Source organism: Chamaea fasciata, unplaced genomic scaffold (assembly GCF_029207755.1).
Source record: "Chamaea fasciata isolate MVZ Bird 193981 ecotype frontalis unplaced genomic scaffold, bChaFas1.0.hap1 SCAF_2, whole genome shotgun sequence".
Classification (NCBI taxonomy): Eukaryota; Metazoa; Chordata; class Aves; order Passeriformes; family Sylviidae; genus Chamaea; species Chamaea fasciata.
Window position 1 is genome coordinate 105290653 of NW_027094087.1, and position 18095 is coordinate 105308747.

At 37.8% G+C, this 18095-nt stretch overlaps 1 protein-coding gene and 1 long non-coding RNA gene across 3 annotated transcripts in view; one reads left to right on the plus strand and one right to left on the minus strand.

Moving 5' to 3' along the window:
• The window catches only part of IL1RAPL1 (interleukin 1 receptor accessory protein like 1), a 678979-nt gene that overhangs the window by 633870 nt on the left and 27014 nt on the right, over nt 1-18095 (plus strand). For both annotated transcript variants that reach the window (XM_066176970.1, XM_066176971.1), the window contains one exon: nt 17670-17802. In XM_066176970.1, the coding sequence (XP_066033067.1) occupies nt 17670-17802 (133 nt within the window). The remainder of the gene's footprint in view (nt 1-17669; nt 17803-18095) is intronic.
• Nucleotides 13431-15356, minus strand: LOC136286110 (uncharacterized). Its single transcript, XR_010719766.1, has 3 exons — nt 15266-15356; nt 14861-14927; nt 13431-14769 (listed from the first exon to the last, which is right to left on the minus strand). It is a non-coding gene; the product is annotated as an uncharacterized lncRNA (long non-coding RNA).

The window sequence follows — 18095 nt, forward strand, 5'->3', positions numbered from 1 at the left end:
CACAGCAATAGGAGGCTTAAATGGTTTTGTATTTCATTACACTATTACAGCTGTTGAGCTGGGCAGTGGTAATGATGAGGGTTATTTTGCCAGCCATAAACAGATGGAGAATTACTGTGCAAAATGCTGTGGTGCTGTGAAGACTGTGGGTGAAATCCCAGACTAGGATGGGAGTTCTGCTGGCAGCCCAGATAGTTCTTCAGCAGTTGGTATTACACAATATTTGTCACCATAAAAGTACATTGTAATTGTGTAACTGTGTTCAACTGAACAGAAAATACAGACCCAGCCATTCGGATCAGAAAAGTTGCTGCACTATTTAAGAAAACTGCAGGATACCTTAGGTGGTCTATACAAAGGCAGTATAGAAATACAAAATGCTATCCACAGGAGATGTCAAACTAATCATTTTGTAAAAATAAAAAGATAATTTTTAATGTAATTTGGGGACCCAGATTTTCCAAGTGGATTGCAAAAAATAGGAAAAAACAGTGAAACCAGGAAAATCTCAACCTTCATCAATGTAGGGAAGTTAGACCTGATGGTTTTGGGAGAGGCCTTCCAACACAAAATATTCTATGATTCTGTGAACTAATAAAATATTGGAGACCCACCAATTTTATAGCATGGAAGTCAGAATTATTTTAATTAGAGGGGAACAGGACAAGTGTTTGTCCTAACTTAGAGATGACTGTTTCCAGTTCTTCATGTCTTCATCTTCTAGAAAATATTGCCTCTAACCAATAAAACCCCCTCAGATATATAATCTGAGTGTTAGGGTCCAAATTTATCACGATTACAATACCACTCACAAGAGTAATTATGCTTACAGGTTGTATCTTAAAAGTTGTATTCAAATAGTACCTGAGCCATTAAGCAGCACATGAACATCCATGTAAGAACATTTACCTATTTCTCTATCATATTTTATATGTAACCTAAATTGTAAGTTAATGACATGCAATATCAGACAAAACAGTGACCAGCACCCATTTTATATCCCACGTATATTTCCTTCTCTAATACAATGAATTACCTTACAAAATGTTTTCCCTGATTTGCATTTTTACTACTTCGCCTTTTTTTTTCATTTTACCTCTGCTTTTCTGGTACAAAAGCATCCCAAAAGCACTATGTTTACTAGAAGTTAGTAGTGCAAAGGAAAAAAAGTAAAAATATATCTGGGATGTTATAACTTAAACTGCAAAGATATTCCTAGTATAAGCAGGCAGACTTCTAGAAAAAGAATTATATATTTGGTGTGTAATGAGCATGGGAGAGATTATTCCCTTCCTCCGTGGAGGTTAAGATGCAATGCCCCCAGCCTATAAACAGTTATGTAAATTCTCAATTTGAAGCATATGAATCATCTCAGAGCTTAAAGAGTGTTAAGCAGTTTCCTCAATGCAGAAGTGTAGCTTAGACAAGAGTGATAACAAGGGCTTTGCTAAGGTTTCACTACCAATTTGTTTAGAGCCCTTTCCAGTGCCTAGCCATTCTGATTTTATTTATTCTTTTCCTAATAAGTTGAAAGTAATATTGCCTTACAAATTATACTGAATTAAACTTGACACCCTTTATATAAATGCATTAATAAATATTCTCCTTTCTTCACACTTCAAGTAGCCTGCCAAAAACAAATGACCTCTTTGAGGAGCAGATGAAGAAATAGTGAATGAAGAAATGAGCAATCACAAATGTAACTAGCAGTGCTTGTTATCACAGTGACATTTACTGGCCTCCACCAGAAGGAGGTTCCATTTGCAATTTAAATCCAATTTGCACAAAAGAAACACTGTTGTGGACCTACAGTAAGCAATGCATTCTATACTCATAACACCAATGGGATCCAGAATAAATAAGCTCTGGTACAGAAGCAGTGCAGATGATCCAATACAGCATTTTACAGCTGTATTGCTTTCAGAATTTTAGCTATTATTTTCTGAATATTGTTTTACTGTGGGACATACTCAGGCCTACCATTCATTCGGCTGATCCTGGAGAACCTCTGTTGTGGAATCTCATTGGCTTGCTGCCCTTGTAGTTGAATTAAACTAAACAGAGGATTAGAGGATAACTTTCTCTGAGCCCTAATGGCAGGTAAATTGGAACAGCAAGTGACAGTAAGAATCCCAAAGTCCAACAGAACGCATGCAGAAGAGCTGGAGCTACACCTAAATGTCAAGGTCAGCAATTTTTGGGAAAAGTTAGTCTCAGCCAGAACAAATGGGTTTCACAGCATTTTAGTAAATCAAACATCTTAGATTTATGATAACTGAGTAAAGATCACCAAGTTTACAAAGACCTGGTCTTGAATACTGATAGTCTTGTAGGATGTTTCCTACCTGATCAATAGAGCTGGAAGTCTGAATTTCCTGTGGGCTACAGTTGTCATCTTGGAAGATGCCTTCTTGTCCAGTATGACCAGAGTGCTAGTGGTCTTGGTGCATCCTGGGTCTTGAGGTGGTCAACAGGGAGACAGTCTACAAGCTACAGCCTTGAGAAGCTCAAGCTGGACTTTCAAGGACTGTGTTTCCAGGCAGAAAGACATGTAAGATTTTTCAAGATCATAGATATGAAGCCTGCTAGCAGGAAAGCCTTGGGATCCCCTGCCCCGAGTAATTTACTCTCCTTAAAAGAATTTTAAAACTCTGGGAAAATAGTAGTCAAGGTCCAACTGGGTTGCCAAACTTCTTCCTGCATCACTTGAGTTCAGATTCTGCAAGTTCTGGAAGAGATCACAAAATCTTGTTTAGCAGGCCAATCTTGCTTTTGTGACAATCCTGGTCTAACAGCTCTGAGGTGCTGATCTATTCAAATTGAATAAACTAAGCAGACAGGAAAAAAATCAATAACATAAAATGGCAAATATTTTTATCAGAAATCCTGTCTCCTAAAAATCTCTGCTTTTCATACCACTGTCAAAGCCACAGAAAATTAATTCTGTTGAAACCAATGTGTCCAGTCTATGTATTATTCATTTATAAGCAGTAGATAAATAAAACTGCGAAAATCCTATCAAAGGTAATTTTATTCCTGTATAACCTGTTTAACAATTTGCCTTTGTAATTTTAATAAAAACTATTTGAGCTTTTCATGTTCCCACTTAGTGACAGGGTGAGCTAATAGCTCTGCATTTTTTGTCTTTCTTGGAGAAAACCTGTGAGTTTGCAGTTCTTTACACAAACAAGAACTCATCTGCAGTATCTCCTATGGCACCAAGATAAGTTTTTATTCATAAAAGTGACATTTGAGTAACTAATAGCTTTTTAATAGAAATACCTCTACAATGAATATAGAAAGCAGAGTTTTTTCCTACTAAGTCTTCATTTATGCAGAAAATGTCATGTCAACCTTTTTCTTCAGCCTTTTCAACAAATGCTCTTTTCAAACTTAAATTTCATATTCATTCTAATATGCAACATGTGCTAATCATATAAGGAGTGATTCATTTTATTCAGAATGGCAAACTGTTGCTCCTATCTGGTTCTTATTGGTAATGTCACTCTAAAACTTACAGCAGAAGAATCTTTCTCAAGGATGAAGGAAAGTGGCTGCTCTCAGCCAGCTCTCCCACACATCCTATGCAGTGGTTTATTTTGTTGACTTTGTTATTTTTCAGGATCACACCTCAAATTAATTTCCTAATATTTAATGATCTCTTATGTTAGAGACCTGGCAGGTTCCAACCTTCCTAATTTTATGTGTGAAGACAGAGGTGTAAGTTGAATTCACATGTTAGTAGGGTTCAGGCTGCCTCTTGCCTGCCTTGGGTGCTGGAGATGAAAGCCTGGAGTTGTCTCCAGGCAGGGAGGTATTGGAGGTTGCAGGAAACCTTTAGGATGGCGAAGAGGGATGGGATGAGACAGGGTGGCTGTGGGAACAGGACAACAGGAGTGTTGAGGGTTTTGTTTTGTGGAGGAACAGCAATATCCTCTTTCAGCTCAGCCTTTGATGGAACCTGGTTTTAGGCTATTGCATTGTCACTGCGTAGGTGCCAGTTGCCCATCTCTGAGAGGCACCTTATCAGCATCATCCAGCTTTCCATGTACATGCTCTCAGTGAGGTCAGGTCCTAACCTTAAAGAAACCTTTTTCTGCTTCTCAGCTACTCCTTCCACACAATACTGACCTAAACATTCAAGATGGAAATAGCTTTTACAAGAATTCCTTTTTGCAGTACAAGGGGGAAAAAATGAGCAGGACTTTGAAAAGGTATTGCTGTTCCTATTGAATTAGCTTTATCCTCGCACTCATCAGGACAGGTATGTGCTTTAGAGACTGGCTGAAATGAAATAGAAAAGATAAAGGACCAAACACCCTTTGTCATCCTATTACCTGCCTTTGACACCAAGGAAGTGCTGCCTGCCATCTCAGTCTAGAAAAAAAATCCTCACTTCATCTTTAAATGACCACCTAGAACAGAAGCAATTTTGCCTCTTTTCCCTCTGCCTTTTATCATCTTCCTCTGTTTTTTCATGCTTTTTAAATGAGCTCATTATTTAACAGTTGAACTTAAGCATCTCATGCTACAAAGTGTTTTAGGACAAAAATTTATGTAAAGTATGGTTTCACATACTTGCTATCCAAAATTTAATGCTTAAAAAAAAATCCTAAACAGCTCTCTTCAAAGCTGAGTTTTATCTATCTTCAATTATACTGAGTGGTGGAGAAAATAAATGATGAGAAGTTGGAAGCAAAGCACTCAGTTGGATAAGATCACTTAGCTTCTTATTATACCAATAAATACATATTTTAAAGTTTCATATAAGTGCATATTTCTTTTAAAAAGCACAACTTCCATCATAAGGCCTATTTTTTTTTTTCCTTTTGTATCCCAGTGCTAATGAAACTTGTTCCTGGTCCTATTTTATGTGCACGACCTGTTAGAACAGACAGACTAACTGCTCACAAAGGACAGATATATGACCTTGCTTTTTTATTATTTGCATTGCTGTAGTTAAAATCTGTCAAAATTTCCATCTTAAAATTAAGGTTGTTTTCAAGGACTGTGGAACTCAGACTTTTGCCTCTCATGCTATCGAATGGTACAGGTAGAGGATGTTGTAGATCTTCTTTGCTCTGATTCAGCATGTTTTCTTTCCACTTTTTGCGTTTGTAGATCAATGATCCTAATTACCATTACAGTGTTTTAAAGTGGTATTTCGGCCTCACTATTCTCATCTCAGGTGATCCATATGACTTCGTTTATGTATGGATTTAAACTCCATTGAGAGTGTATACTGTACATATGCAGGAAAACTTGTTGGATATATGATCATGCAATACTTTATGCTTAAGGCCATCCATTTTGGACTGGTAAATAATACTCATTTTCATGCGAGCATTTTTTACACATTTTTAAAGGGATGGATGCCATTTAGATGGCAAAGGAGTGAAGGTAAACATTGTACTAAGCATTTTCTAAAAATCCATCAATGTTTTACTGCCAGTAAGTTTACAGTAGTTTGTAACAGCATTTGCAAAAAATTGCATTGATGATAATCAAAGCTTGTAGCTGCAATGATATGCTTTAGAGTCGCTGATGGGCCATGGAATGCAAGGGTTAACACTCCCTTTTCTTTTTCCCCAGACTTGGACTAAATTTCTAGCTCTGACCAACAAGTGAAAATGGGTTTTGAGAAGTTACTCTGGTCCCTTGTGGCCAGGTGTCCCCATTAAAAAGCCATCATGCAGCTTGGGGTGACTGGCAGCCTCCGGTCAGGGGGGACAGAGGACTGGGTGAGTGGTGGCACACACAACTCTGCAGTTACAGACACCAGCCTGCCACCTCTCTCCTTGGACAGTTTGTATCATAAATATTGCATAATGAATATTTGTCTCTGTTCCTGTAACCAGCAGCTGTCGTACATTATATTTGTATTGTCACTCAAACCCTGCTTTTAGTCCTTGCTTTGAGACCTCCAGAAACTGTTAAAAGCACAACCTTGTAGACAGCGTTCTGTATTCCCAGGGTTCAAATTCAGCAAGGTCAGATTTTCCTTCATTTTCTTCTACTTTTTAGAAATGCCATAATGCCTCTTAGAACATTTAGAAAATATAAAAATAAAAAGAAGAAAAAAAACCCCAACAAATTTAAAAAACCCCACCCAAGCATCAACAACAAAAGCAAATACAAAACCAAAAAGCCACACAAAAACACAAGCAAACAAACAAATTTAAAATAAAAGAGGAAAGACAAAAGCAACCAAAACAAAAAGTATAACAAGGAGAAATTACAGCATGGGTGGGCATGCAGCACGAGGAGGGTGGATTGTATTGATTGTTCAGGAAATTCACAATTATATAAGTAAAGAGGATTAATATCCGGCTGGCTGACCTCAAGCATTTGGCTTCAGACACAGGAGCCCTAAATCTCTCAGAAGTTTTGCTGGCAGGACCCTGTGCTGTGCAACCTTGGAAATTACAACTAAAAGAGATTGAAGATGGGCTAGAGAAATGAGGCCCACATGGCTGCTGCTAGAGGAGAAATCATTTCAGCCTTGCTGCTGTTCAGACTTTCCAGGATCAAAGAGCATCTCCTCTTGACAAAAAATATGCAAGAAACCTAAATAATTTGATGACAGATTGTTCTTGAGAAGGAAGTTGTTTTGGGAGAATCACATTTTATGATGCCCAGGACTGTACCTACTACAAAGACAGATGGGGACATGAGGCTCTGCTTCTTCATGCTGTACTTCCAGTCTGGCCAGGTCATTTTCCCATTAAAGGACAACAACCAATGTGAAGCCAGCCCTTGATCAGGTGTTATTTAGGAGTACAAGAAACTCTCCCTTTCTGGCCTGTGAGATAGAGGGATCTTTGCAGAGGGGAATGAAATTCACTGGTCTTCACCCACAAAACCAGAGTGAGATAAGGGGTTGGGAGCAGTAGGTAGCTCTGCCATAGAAGAGGAGCTCTCGGAGTGAGAACCTGGAGGGTGAAGCTGTGTGGCCCAGGAATGTGTGGCAGGAATCCTTCCTTTGGTCAGACACATATTTTTCCCTGTGGGAATTCTTCTTGTAACTCAGGTCCTCTGCTCCATAGGTCAGAAATCAGGGTACAGCCTCAAGAATTCATGCTTGCTCCCATTTATAAACTTCTTTCTTCTAAAGTCAGATAGCACATATGCAGTGCTAGCTGGGTTTTTTTTAATTCCATTTATTTTATTCCATTGGTGAGGGCAGTTGCCTTTACCAAGCATTGTCTATCAATCTGCAACTTAGTGAGATATAACCTAAAAAATGCCGTCATGCGTTTCATGTGGAAAGGAAGCCAATCAATAGCAGTGGATCATTCCAACATGTGTATGGTCCAAGAGTACAGCACATTTGTCCCTGAGAAGCAAATGAGTTTCTCTATTTGCATCTTTGTGATCCAGAGGGGTTTGTTCTAATGGATTTTTTTCATTTTTTCCTTAGGAAAGCACTTATTAACTAAAGGTTAATTTCTTAACACACGTAAGAGAAATGGAAAGACTACATAATGTAGTGACTAGCATGTAAGAGCAGAAAGCCTAGAATGCTTTTCTGAAGCATGCAGTTCCATTTTATGCAATAGAAACATTTGATGTGCTAGGATTTTAAAATCATGTAAACAGATACTAGTCCCTATGATACTTAATTAAATGGCAAATTGTTTCTAACATTATGCTAAGAATTAGTATTTTCTCTGTCAATTGCATTGCACCTTTTTGATTTAGAGTAGAAGCACATTTAAACTATGCCTATATATATATATCACTCTTTTTCATTCTTTTGTTCAAGTAGAAAAAAGCCAGTATGAATAAACTTAAAATTCCTTTCTACCATCAGAGGCTTTACTGCAGTAAACTGAAAGTTGGTGCTGATTTTATTTATCTGTTTTCTAAGAAATCAGCAGGTTCATTTAATCAGGGCTCCAATTTTCAGTGGTTCTTAATGGCTTTCCTGGTGAAAATTGGAACAGACTAGTGGTGTCACATATTTTAGAACCAAATTGAAGTATTTTGATTTACATAATACATAAGGTTTATTTCAATTGGATTTATCCTGTTGTGCCACATTGCTTCATGGGAGCAGTAGTTTTCCCCATTCTAATGTTTGCCAAACTAGTCATTTTCCAAATGATATTTTCCATCATAAGATCTAATCTGACAGAAAGATTAATTCATGAAAATCTTAGAACTGGTGATGTTTGCTCTGTGTGTGCTGAAGAGAAATACCATCAGAGGGAAATAGAGTGTTTACTTGTTGTGTGCATGTTGGAGTCCCAGTTTCCTTAATACAAACCCAGGTGCAGGTGACACTGTGCATGTTATTTTCAATGACTGTATTTTATTTTTTTTAATCTTTCATATGCAGCCCATCCCTACACCATTTTTTCAGAATACCTCCTCACCCAAATAATTCCCTGCAGCCTACTCAGTCTGTGGTAGACTTGTTAAGAAGAAAGTGCAAAGAGAGGAAAAGAATAGTCAGGCTGACCAATAGAAAATAAACCCACAGTTTATTATTTAGTATATATGTGTGACTCCAAAGCTGAGAATTTGATGTATACGCTCAAATTACCTAATGATGATATGAACACTCCAGTCCCTCTCTCCAAAGCAGTTAAAGAGAAGCTATTATAAGACATTCCAGTAAAATACATTTTCTAATGCTGTTTGTTAAATTCTGTGCCCAAAGATTTCAACTGTGTGAGCACTTAGGAGCTGAAAGACCCACAAGAAGTTGAATTTGTATTTAATTTGAATTGATAAGGCTGTTCCTTAAGATTGTTGATATTTACATTTAAGTGTGATCTGACATACTAGGTTGTTTGCAAAATAAGTATATTATTTATCATTATCTAGAATCCAGAACATCATCTGCTATTCTTTCCACAGAACATATTGTGCAGTGCACCTGAGAGGGAGGCTGGGGGAAGGTACTGGCTGTGATGATTAATGAGCAGAGTTTTTTGACATGGGCTAGCACCCACAAGAGACCAAAGCAAACCCACAATAATCTGTTCAGAAAGAAGAGGAAAACAGGATTTAGTAAAAAAACCTCCACAGTAAGACATTTGAATTCTCTTATCTGCTGGAACAACACTCTTCAGGTTCAAAAAAAAAAAAAAAAAAAGAAAGAAAAAAAAAAGGCAATGATATTTAGAGTTTTCACAAGCAAAATAAACAAAATAAAATGGAAAGGGAGCTGTGCTGTTGTGTGTTATTCAAGTATTTCCTCAGCAAAAATGTCCAGAAACAGCTGTGTTCTGACAGGGAGCCCCTGAAGTCCCTCTTTGAGCCTGCTGCTGCTTTACCTCTGGATTCTGTTTGGGATGGAGAAACATGTAGTGAGAACTGTAATGGCTTGAAACTGTCTTTCCTAACTAGTAGAGAAATTATTCTAGCTTTGTAGTTTCTTGAGACCCAGAATCACCTACAGAACTCCAGGAGCTTATAGGTCCTATTGCATTTCTCTAGTAAATATTCTTTGCCAGAAGGACATACATTGATTTTTTTCTTCTTTTTTTTTTCTTTTTTTTTTTTTTTTCCTAATGTAAACTCTCTGTGATGTGAAGGTCTTAAGCAGGAAAACACTCTGTTTTTCTAGGAGTTTTCCAAAATATGACTCAGAGCAGGACTTCACAAAGCTAAAGGCACAATGCCTTTCTGGAGGTCAGTGACTGTTGAGGGGCCGTGGCAGCCCTGGGTGTGGGACTTGGGGACAATTTTCAGGAACAGGAAGAGGCCATGCAGTCCTTATGGGAGCCCTTTTGGACGCCTTTGTGCAATGGGAACTTTGAGCTGTCAGATAAGGTTGGTTTTTTATATTTTTTACCACATAACATCATTAAAACAAAAAAACCACAACACCATAATCAAAGGCAATGGGGTTTAAACAGAACCCAGAAACGTAACACTTAACAATATTAAGCTGTGCATGACATGAATAGATTTAAAGTTCCCAAGACACAAGTCTGTAAGAGGTAACAAACATGTAAAGTTTGACATTTAGAGCCACCTTTTTCCCTTTTTTTTCAATTTGAGATATTTTGTTACCTAGGATATTTTCTTGTAACTTATATTTAAAAACAGCTAGGCTTTTAAAAAACAAACTGTCCTTTGATCTCACAGAGAAGGCACAGTAAAAAAGTGTTTATAAATGCATTTGCTAAAAAAAACCAGAAAATATAAGCTTCTAGAGTAAAATTTAAGTCAAGTTTTTAAAACAATTGCAGTGGCTTTCCTTTTCTTTAGCAATACTTGCTTTATGCATGTGATAGTTGTCTCCCACTCCAGACTCTACTTCTGAAGAGGAAGGAGTGAAAAATAGTTGCTGAACAGCTAATTTATCAGCCTGACATTACCATCTATCAAGAGAAGAGGCTTGCTGTTAGGAAAATCAAGATTATTGGTTCAGGGGTTTTGTTACCTCTTGTGAAATGAGAGCAAGTTTGACAGTCTGTGCACCTGAGAGATGTTCTGGACATTTTGAGTCCCAAGTCCCATACTTCACTTTATTTTCTGCAATCTGCTCTGGCGGTTGCTGTCTTCGTTGACTCTCTCTGACAGTCCAGCAGTCCAGGGCTGCTAAAGAGCACATTCAAAGCAGAAAGGATTTGGGTTTCTTTTCCTTCACAAGCTATGAAGAAGCCCACTATGAAATTTTTATACTCATAGGTTAATCTTAGATCTCACTATATATGTTGGAGTTCAGCACCCTATGAAGTGTTGCAGACTCCAGTATCTTAGGGTTGATTGCAGGAACATATCAACAGGAACATATCAGCAGGAACATACAGACACCTCCTTTAGGGGTCCTGCTGTTGAACTGTATTTCAGCAGATGGAAGCCCTGGAAGGCAAAGGGCTTTTTATATGGTAATGGGTAACCCTGAATAGGTGGAGCAGTTCAGCTCCATGGTGAACAGGACTATCTGCTTAGTTAAAAAAAAAAAAAAAAATCCAATGAACGAGAATTAGGCTTTTGATTTTTTATTTCTAATTAAAAAAAGAAAATCAGAAATTGAAGGAAGCGATTTGTTTTACCTCTCCCCTAAATAGTGATATTTACAAATTCTGTAAAAGTTAAAAAACTACAATTTCTCTCTGGTCTTGTTGAGAACTTCCTGCTGATTTGTTTGTTGTTGTGGTGGTGGTGGTGGTTTTCTGTTTTTTGTTTAGGTTTGTTTTTTGGTGGATTTGGTTTTGTTTTTTGGGGTTTTTTTGCGGAGAAATGGTAGTGTTTATTCTAAGTTTACACCATTGTGGCCTGGAGGATGTACTCAAAATGTGATTTAGATTCCAATGCAATCAAAATTCCACTCTGCAGCTCAGCAAAATATGGACAGGCCTATTAATGAAGAAATATAGCTGTGTAATCACATTCAGCACTTTGTATGATGCTTGCATGATGACACTTAGTGGAATGATTATGTCCAACCCTCTCAAAATTACATCTACTGAACTCAAAATACAGGGCATTTGCACATTGGATCTTCCCAATTGTATGGATGCAAAACCTTTTTTGCCAAAAACTTGAAAAAACTGCTACTCAGTGATGAGATTAGGATTTTGCAATTCCAAGGTTGCAGTTATATTTTAGAAAAAATTAATTGGTTTTGCTTGGTTTGTTTTGATTTTTTTTTTGTTCATTTGTTTTTTAAATTTTTCCTAACTTGCTATATGAAACACGCAGCAGGACATTTACATTATGTTAAGGGAGTACAAGATACCAAGATTCAATCATAGGTATGGAAACTGGAGGGCAGATAGCAATAGGTGGTGTTTTGTGCATGCAAGGAAGGAATCCAGAGAAGTCTCTGCAGTTCACCTTCTTCTAAGAGGATCCTTACAGATCAAGGGTAGATGATCATAGGATCAAGTCACACAGCTGGAAACTATGTGGTACTTCATATTTCTTTTATTTTTTTTTTTCTTAATCACATTTACATGAAGGCTTTCAAACACTGTTGAATTGTTTTAGGACAAAAGACTTCTCTGAAAATGAGAGCAGCTTCTACTTACCTGCCTGCTGGCCTTGTCAGATGACATTGACAAAACAAGTGGGGTCATTGACTTGTTTCTTTCAATGCTGATCTGCACACCTAGGGACTTACCAGCTTTCACAGCCCTCCACTTGAAAGACTGATATTTTGGCAGTATTTTTTCTCTAATGTGAATGGAAAGAATAATATTTAATTCCTGTGTGGGAGATTTTGATTGCATCTGTCTTGACGTTTTTATAATTTCCTTTTGAGACGCTAGCATTACAAATAAATGGCACATTTGTAGGTGTATAGGTATTGCCTAAGTATTTCCTGTACATAAGTTGTATAAATGGCTTACATTGCACGGTTTAAGAAAGTCCCACATTTCAGTGCACCTAACATTTTCAGTCTTTTGGCCCTCAATATTGCTAGCTGTTGAGCAGGGCTCTCAAACACTTTCATAATACGCCTTTGAGAAATCTTCTATAAAGGGGTTGCAGAGCACTTCTGATTTTTATGGTTTCTGCCAACAAAAAATTGTTGCCCGTCACTGAAGAACCTGTCAAAACAAAGGTGAGGGAGGTGCTCTCATGCTCTATGGTAACTTCTACGAGTAACAGTGCAAGTGGAATCTCAGCTGACCATACAAGATGGCATTTCAGCAGTCACAAAACATTCACAATTTCCTAATTACAACTCGCATGTCCTTAGCAGGTTGATGTTTTTAATGAGAAGTTATTCACTAGGAATTTCCTTTTATTTTTCAAATAATGTTTGGAGGTTAGGCACTGCCCTCTGCTGGGTATAGGCTCCCATAGCAGTAGTTTGTAAAGAGCCCCAAATATTGACAATTGGTGAAAATGAACACAAAATTTGCGTTGTTCTGCTCAAGATATTTGCTGGTTTCAAGGAAGCACACCTTTTTGTGATCCCTTCTTGCATTCTGCTGTACTTGGAAGCGTACTGTGCAACAAAAACGGGTCTCAGTTTGGATGGCAAAGAGGTTTTGAGTCATTAAAGTTGAACCCACTTGGCTTGAGCTGACAGTGTGACTATCACAGTGAGCAGCAGGAACATGTAGTGCTATAGATTGAAATTTTTACGAAAATAAACTCAATGCTGTAAGAGCATATTCATCAGAAATAAAAAGGTGATGGAGAAGAATGCAGTTGAATTTACTGCTTATGTGTTCTCTTGCATGTCTTTACTGCATTATTTCGCAGTTAAAAAAATTACAATTATACTGAGAACTCAAAGGTGTTATTTTTCTCTTTAGCCTTTCTTTAAGTTGTTTTGATTTTTCTGTTTGTTGTTTTGAGAGGATGCCAATAAAAATAGCAACACTCTACGTTTCACTTAATTATTCTATTCTGATCCCACTGGATTTTTCCAGAGTCCATTAAAAAATGCAAAAGAAAACAAAAAAAAAACACAACAAACAAACACAAACCAAAACAAAGCAGTTTACCTAGGATGTAGCTTGAATTTATATCTTACAGCAAAGGAGACAGAAATAGATGAATTTCCCTAGTAATTTAATTGAAAACATTTAGTAAATTTAAAACATGAAATTAAATCCTCCAGAAACAAACTATAAAGCTGTAGTAATCCAGCATTTACAGAAAAAATTAAACTGATGGCATAGAAAGCATTATATATCCTTTCATGAAACTTTTATGACTTTCAGATCTCTTCTCTAATTTTTCTTCGTACAGAAAACACATGAAGAGAAATAGTTGCCTCAGGTTAACTGTGAGGGATTTCTATTAACTGATTGACAGGTTGTTCATACCTTAAAGATGAAGCAAAGCAGCTCTTATGTTTATTATATGTTACAAGTTTTCTACAGATCTGTAGACTTTTAAAAATAGATTGTCCATGCAGAGAAGCTGCTCGGTGCCAAAATAGAGATTGTCTGTCTGTTCATCTCAAAGGTAAATTTCCAGGGAAAAATGCAGCCCCTCCTACAGCACCAGCCCCTCCTGCAGCACACAGTCACTCACTCTCATGACAGCAGCTCTGGAGTAGAGATCAAGATGAACTCCCAAAATACTCTGTCCATTCACAGCACTGCCCTGCAGCCAGCCTTTATTTACATGTGTCTGCAGCTGGAAGCCTCTTTGCTTCACCCAGGGAGCTCCGTGCCCTCTGCAAGGATCTGTGAGTCCTGGAGTAACAGGCTCCCTTATTAATGGTCACAGCTGGTCATTAGCTGATCACTGAATCTTCCTTGATGGCCAGCTAATGAACATCCCACTGCCTTATTGTGAAGATTGGTCAAGATAGACAGTACAGGTAATTTATAGCTGAAGCCCCAGCATGCTAATGGCCTTCCCTGAGTAACTGCAATCAACACAGCACTACTAAGTGGCATTACATTCTTCCTAATTTATTTCTCAGTTGCAACTATTTTATGTTGAATGGAAACTTCAGATTCTATGCTTAAAGATATGTTTGCATGTTTTATTTAGGGGGAAAACTTCCTTAAGAATTTAATGAGGAAAGCAACCTTAATCTTAAAAACTTTTTTGACAGTTTTTGCCCTTATCAGAACATGTTTATTTTTAAAAAACAAATCTATGCTCATAATATTCATCTATAAAAGGCTCAGAAGCCCACTCAGAGCAAAAATCATCTCTCAGGGGTACCTGTTAGCTGCTGGAGCCTGGAGAGCTTTGATGGTTCAGCACCTGTGGTGTCTAATCTCTGTGAATTGTGGATAAATTGGCCAGAAGTTACAGTCTCTAGCTGTGATCTTGCCAGCTCTTAAAAGCCATAAAGTTTCAACCAAGCCTTGGCTTTGTAGGAAAGCTCTGGAAAAAACCCAAGAAGTGACAGTGATGCATTAGGTAGCACACTTCTCTCTATGTCTGGTAGATATTGCCAGAGGGGTTGTCCAATTACCACAGAAGCCTGCTTTGGGTTTAGATGTGCAGATATCTTCTCCCATTTCAAGAGCGCAAGGATTCCACTGTGGACAAGATATTCATCATACTTTAAGGTTTTATATTTTCATTTTCACAAGTTCAAGTTTCAAATTTTAATGCAAAACCAAAACAAGAGCAAATCCCAAACAACCCCACCCTCCACTTGGTATATAACTGCAATGCAGTTGCTATAAGGACCTGGGTTTGCATGTATCCTGTTAGGGCAAATCTGGAAGGAAAGCTCTGATTGGGTTCCCTCTAGAAAGCAAAATTCAAGAGGCTCCTCCCCCAGCTGGTTCAGGAAAAGATTTCCTTGGAGAAAAATGGGGGGGGGGAGGGGGGAGGGGGAACAAACAAAAAAACAACAACAAAAAAACCCCACCTGTTTATTTCACAAGTAAAATATTCACAAGCATAGAAAAAAGAGTAATATTAAACAATAAAACCTCTCGCTGTTCTGAAGAGATGGCAAACTCAGAAAGTCCTTGCTGTGGGTGTAGCTTGGCTTGCTCAGTCTCTTATGAGTCCCTTCTGCACCGGCAAATGCCACATTCCGGGCCCCAGTGGGCCACAGGTGTGAGCTCCAGGTGGGGTTTTTTTGGGTTTTCAGCTCAGAGCAGGGCTGATCAGTTCCAAGAAAAAGAAAAACCACACTCCGGGGAACTTCTCTCCCTGAGCTACCTAAAAAAACCTAACTAACAGCAAAGGAGAGCTCTCCCTGCTCTCTATGCTGCAGACAGCACAGTCCATGAGAGAGAATGCAGGAGAGCAAGTGCAGTGTCTGCAAACAAACCCCACGCTTCTTCTCCCCCCTTAGCTCTCAGAAACAGCCTTAAAGGTGCAGAACTCAATATCCTGCATAAACAGAACAGACAACTGGGGATACAAGCATCATAACGTCAACCCAGGACAGTGTGGCAAGGAACCAAGACACTGATCATGTTCCATTACAGGCTTTCATGCACTTGACCCACGTTAAGTGATGTCCCCATGCTCATCTCATTCCCTGCAAATAGCTTCAAGACTGAAAAAAATCTTTCCCCCAGTGATTCCAAATTGCACTTCTTGAGCCATGAAGAGATTGAGAAATTGAGTTTCCAGGGAGGTGGTCTGACCACCATTCCCTGGGTGTGAAAACAGGAGCTATGCTCGTCTTTAGAGAGTTTTTGCCCTCTCACTGAAGATACTCATCTTACATTTGGCAACTTTGCTCTTGAATATGTGAGATTAATAAAATTTCTCATTATTCAGAGATTCCATTTCATACTTTATGGATTATGAATATGACCCTTCTCTCCATCCCAGTTTCAGTCCTGTCTCCTTAGCTGACATTGCTTGCAAAAGGTAAGGTAGCAACAAAACCTTCTGGAAATGACTAAAGGGAAATGAGTTCCTATAGTTCCAAAACAGATTGTGAAAGTAGAAGAGATGGTACTTGCCTTGAGGTTGCACATTTGGAACACAAACATTTGATTCTGTACTTTTCATGGCATGGATGTGAGAGTTCAAGCCAGACAGGAGTCATTTGTAAGACATTTATTTGATAATTGTCTTCTTGTCACACAGAATCCTGCATTTGTTTTCATGTTAAAAATAAATATGCTATTCAAATATTAATGTTGTATGTTTTAGAAGGACCAGGTCCTGACCCAAAACAGTATATTTTTGAGGAAATCATTTGAATCCAACTGGATTTATGGCATCTTGGTACAGATGAAGTAGTGCTAACAATGCTTTTTTCTTATTTTTTGTCCAGGAGCTGTGGTCAGACAGCTTTTAAGTCTGAAAATCAAAAACTGAAAGTGTCACTAAAATATGAATTTGGCAGTAATATGAACCCCATGGAAATACTCTCTTCAGGGGAGAAAAGACTGCTTCTTAAATCCCAACACTTCCTTAAGTTACTGTGTAATTATCCCCTAAAGGAATGCTCATGGCAGTTTAGAAGAGTTGGTGCGTGTTGAGACAAATCTCTTTACAGCAGTGAATGGGAGATTTCCAGCTCTGTCTGTCCACTTGTTTTATCCAGTCTTCTCAACACACAAAAATGTGCAAGTTCCCATTTCAATCTCTGTATGTGCTTAAGATAAAGCCCAAAAACAAGTGGTGCAAGCCCAATGTAAGATGCCATAATGAAAATCAACAAAGCAACGGCATATTAGTTTTTAAAATCCTCATTATAATGATTAAATAAGTAATTCTGTACATATATATAAAATTTCTGCTCCCTGCTGCATGTTTTGCTAAAGGTTCTTACCATTCTAATGACTTATAATGTTCAGAATTAGTTCATATGTGGGTTTTTTTCAAGTGTCAATGCATAAAACTTTCCTGCTAAAGTAGTTTAAAATGAGCACATGTCTTTCTACAGATATCCCTTGGGAATGGAACTCTACAGGAATATACCAGCCTCCTGGCACAAACCATTGCAAGGCTGAACTAACACAGTGATTGCACGTCTATTTTACCTAACTTTTATCTTTTTCAGAGGAAACATAAAAATATTTTGTTAAGTTAGGTTATTTTGAAAAGACATAGTTTCTGATATCCTTACCAAACAGAAAACATATTTTAAAAAATAATCCTGTTTTTACATATAATTTAATTTCATTTTTAGTGTATTTATTTTCAGAAAATGTATTAAACCTAGTGTAAAGACAAGCAGATACTCTTGGAAACTTTCAACAGCAGCTGGAAATTGAGGAGCTTTCTGAATATTTTGGTTTTTAAAAGAAACTTATATTAAATTTTGAAATGAACGTATTTTCTTACATTCTTTGCAACAGGCAGTTCTGCTAATCTAACCTGCAGAGCTTTCTTTGGATACAGTGGAGACGTCAGTCCTTTAATCTACTGGATGAAAGGGGAGAAGTTTATTGAAGATTTGGATGATAGTCGAGTCTGGGAAAGTGACATTAGGTAAAAGAGAAAGGTTTTTTTCTTTTTTTCTCTATATTTTTTTTAGTTAATGTTATACTTCTTATCACAGGCTAACTAAAGAAGCATATTGGGTCTGATCTTTGTTTTTTCAACATCCATCAGTAGAGAACAGAAAAATGCCCTCCTCAGCCAAATCTGATATCGGAGACTTGAAAACGCAGAATAGTTACCCAAAGAGAGCTGTAGTGTTGATCAGCTGGAATTTACTTAGTGACTTTTTCAAAATGTAACAATCCTCAAAATCAGCCATGAAGGCACTTTGTAAGATGAAA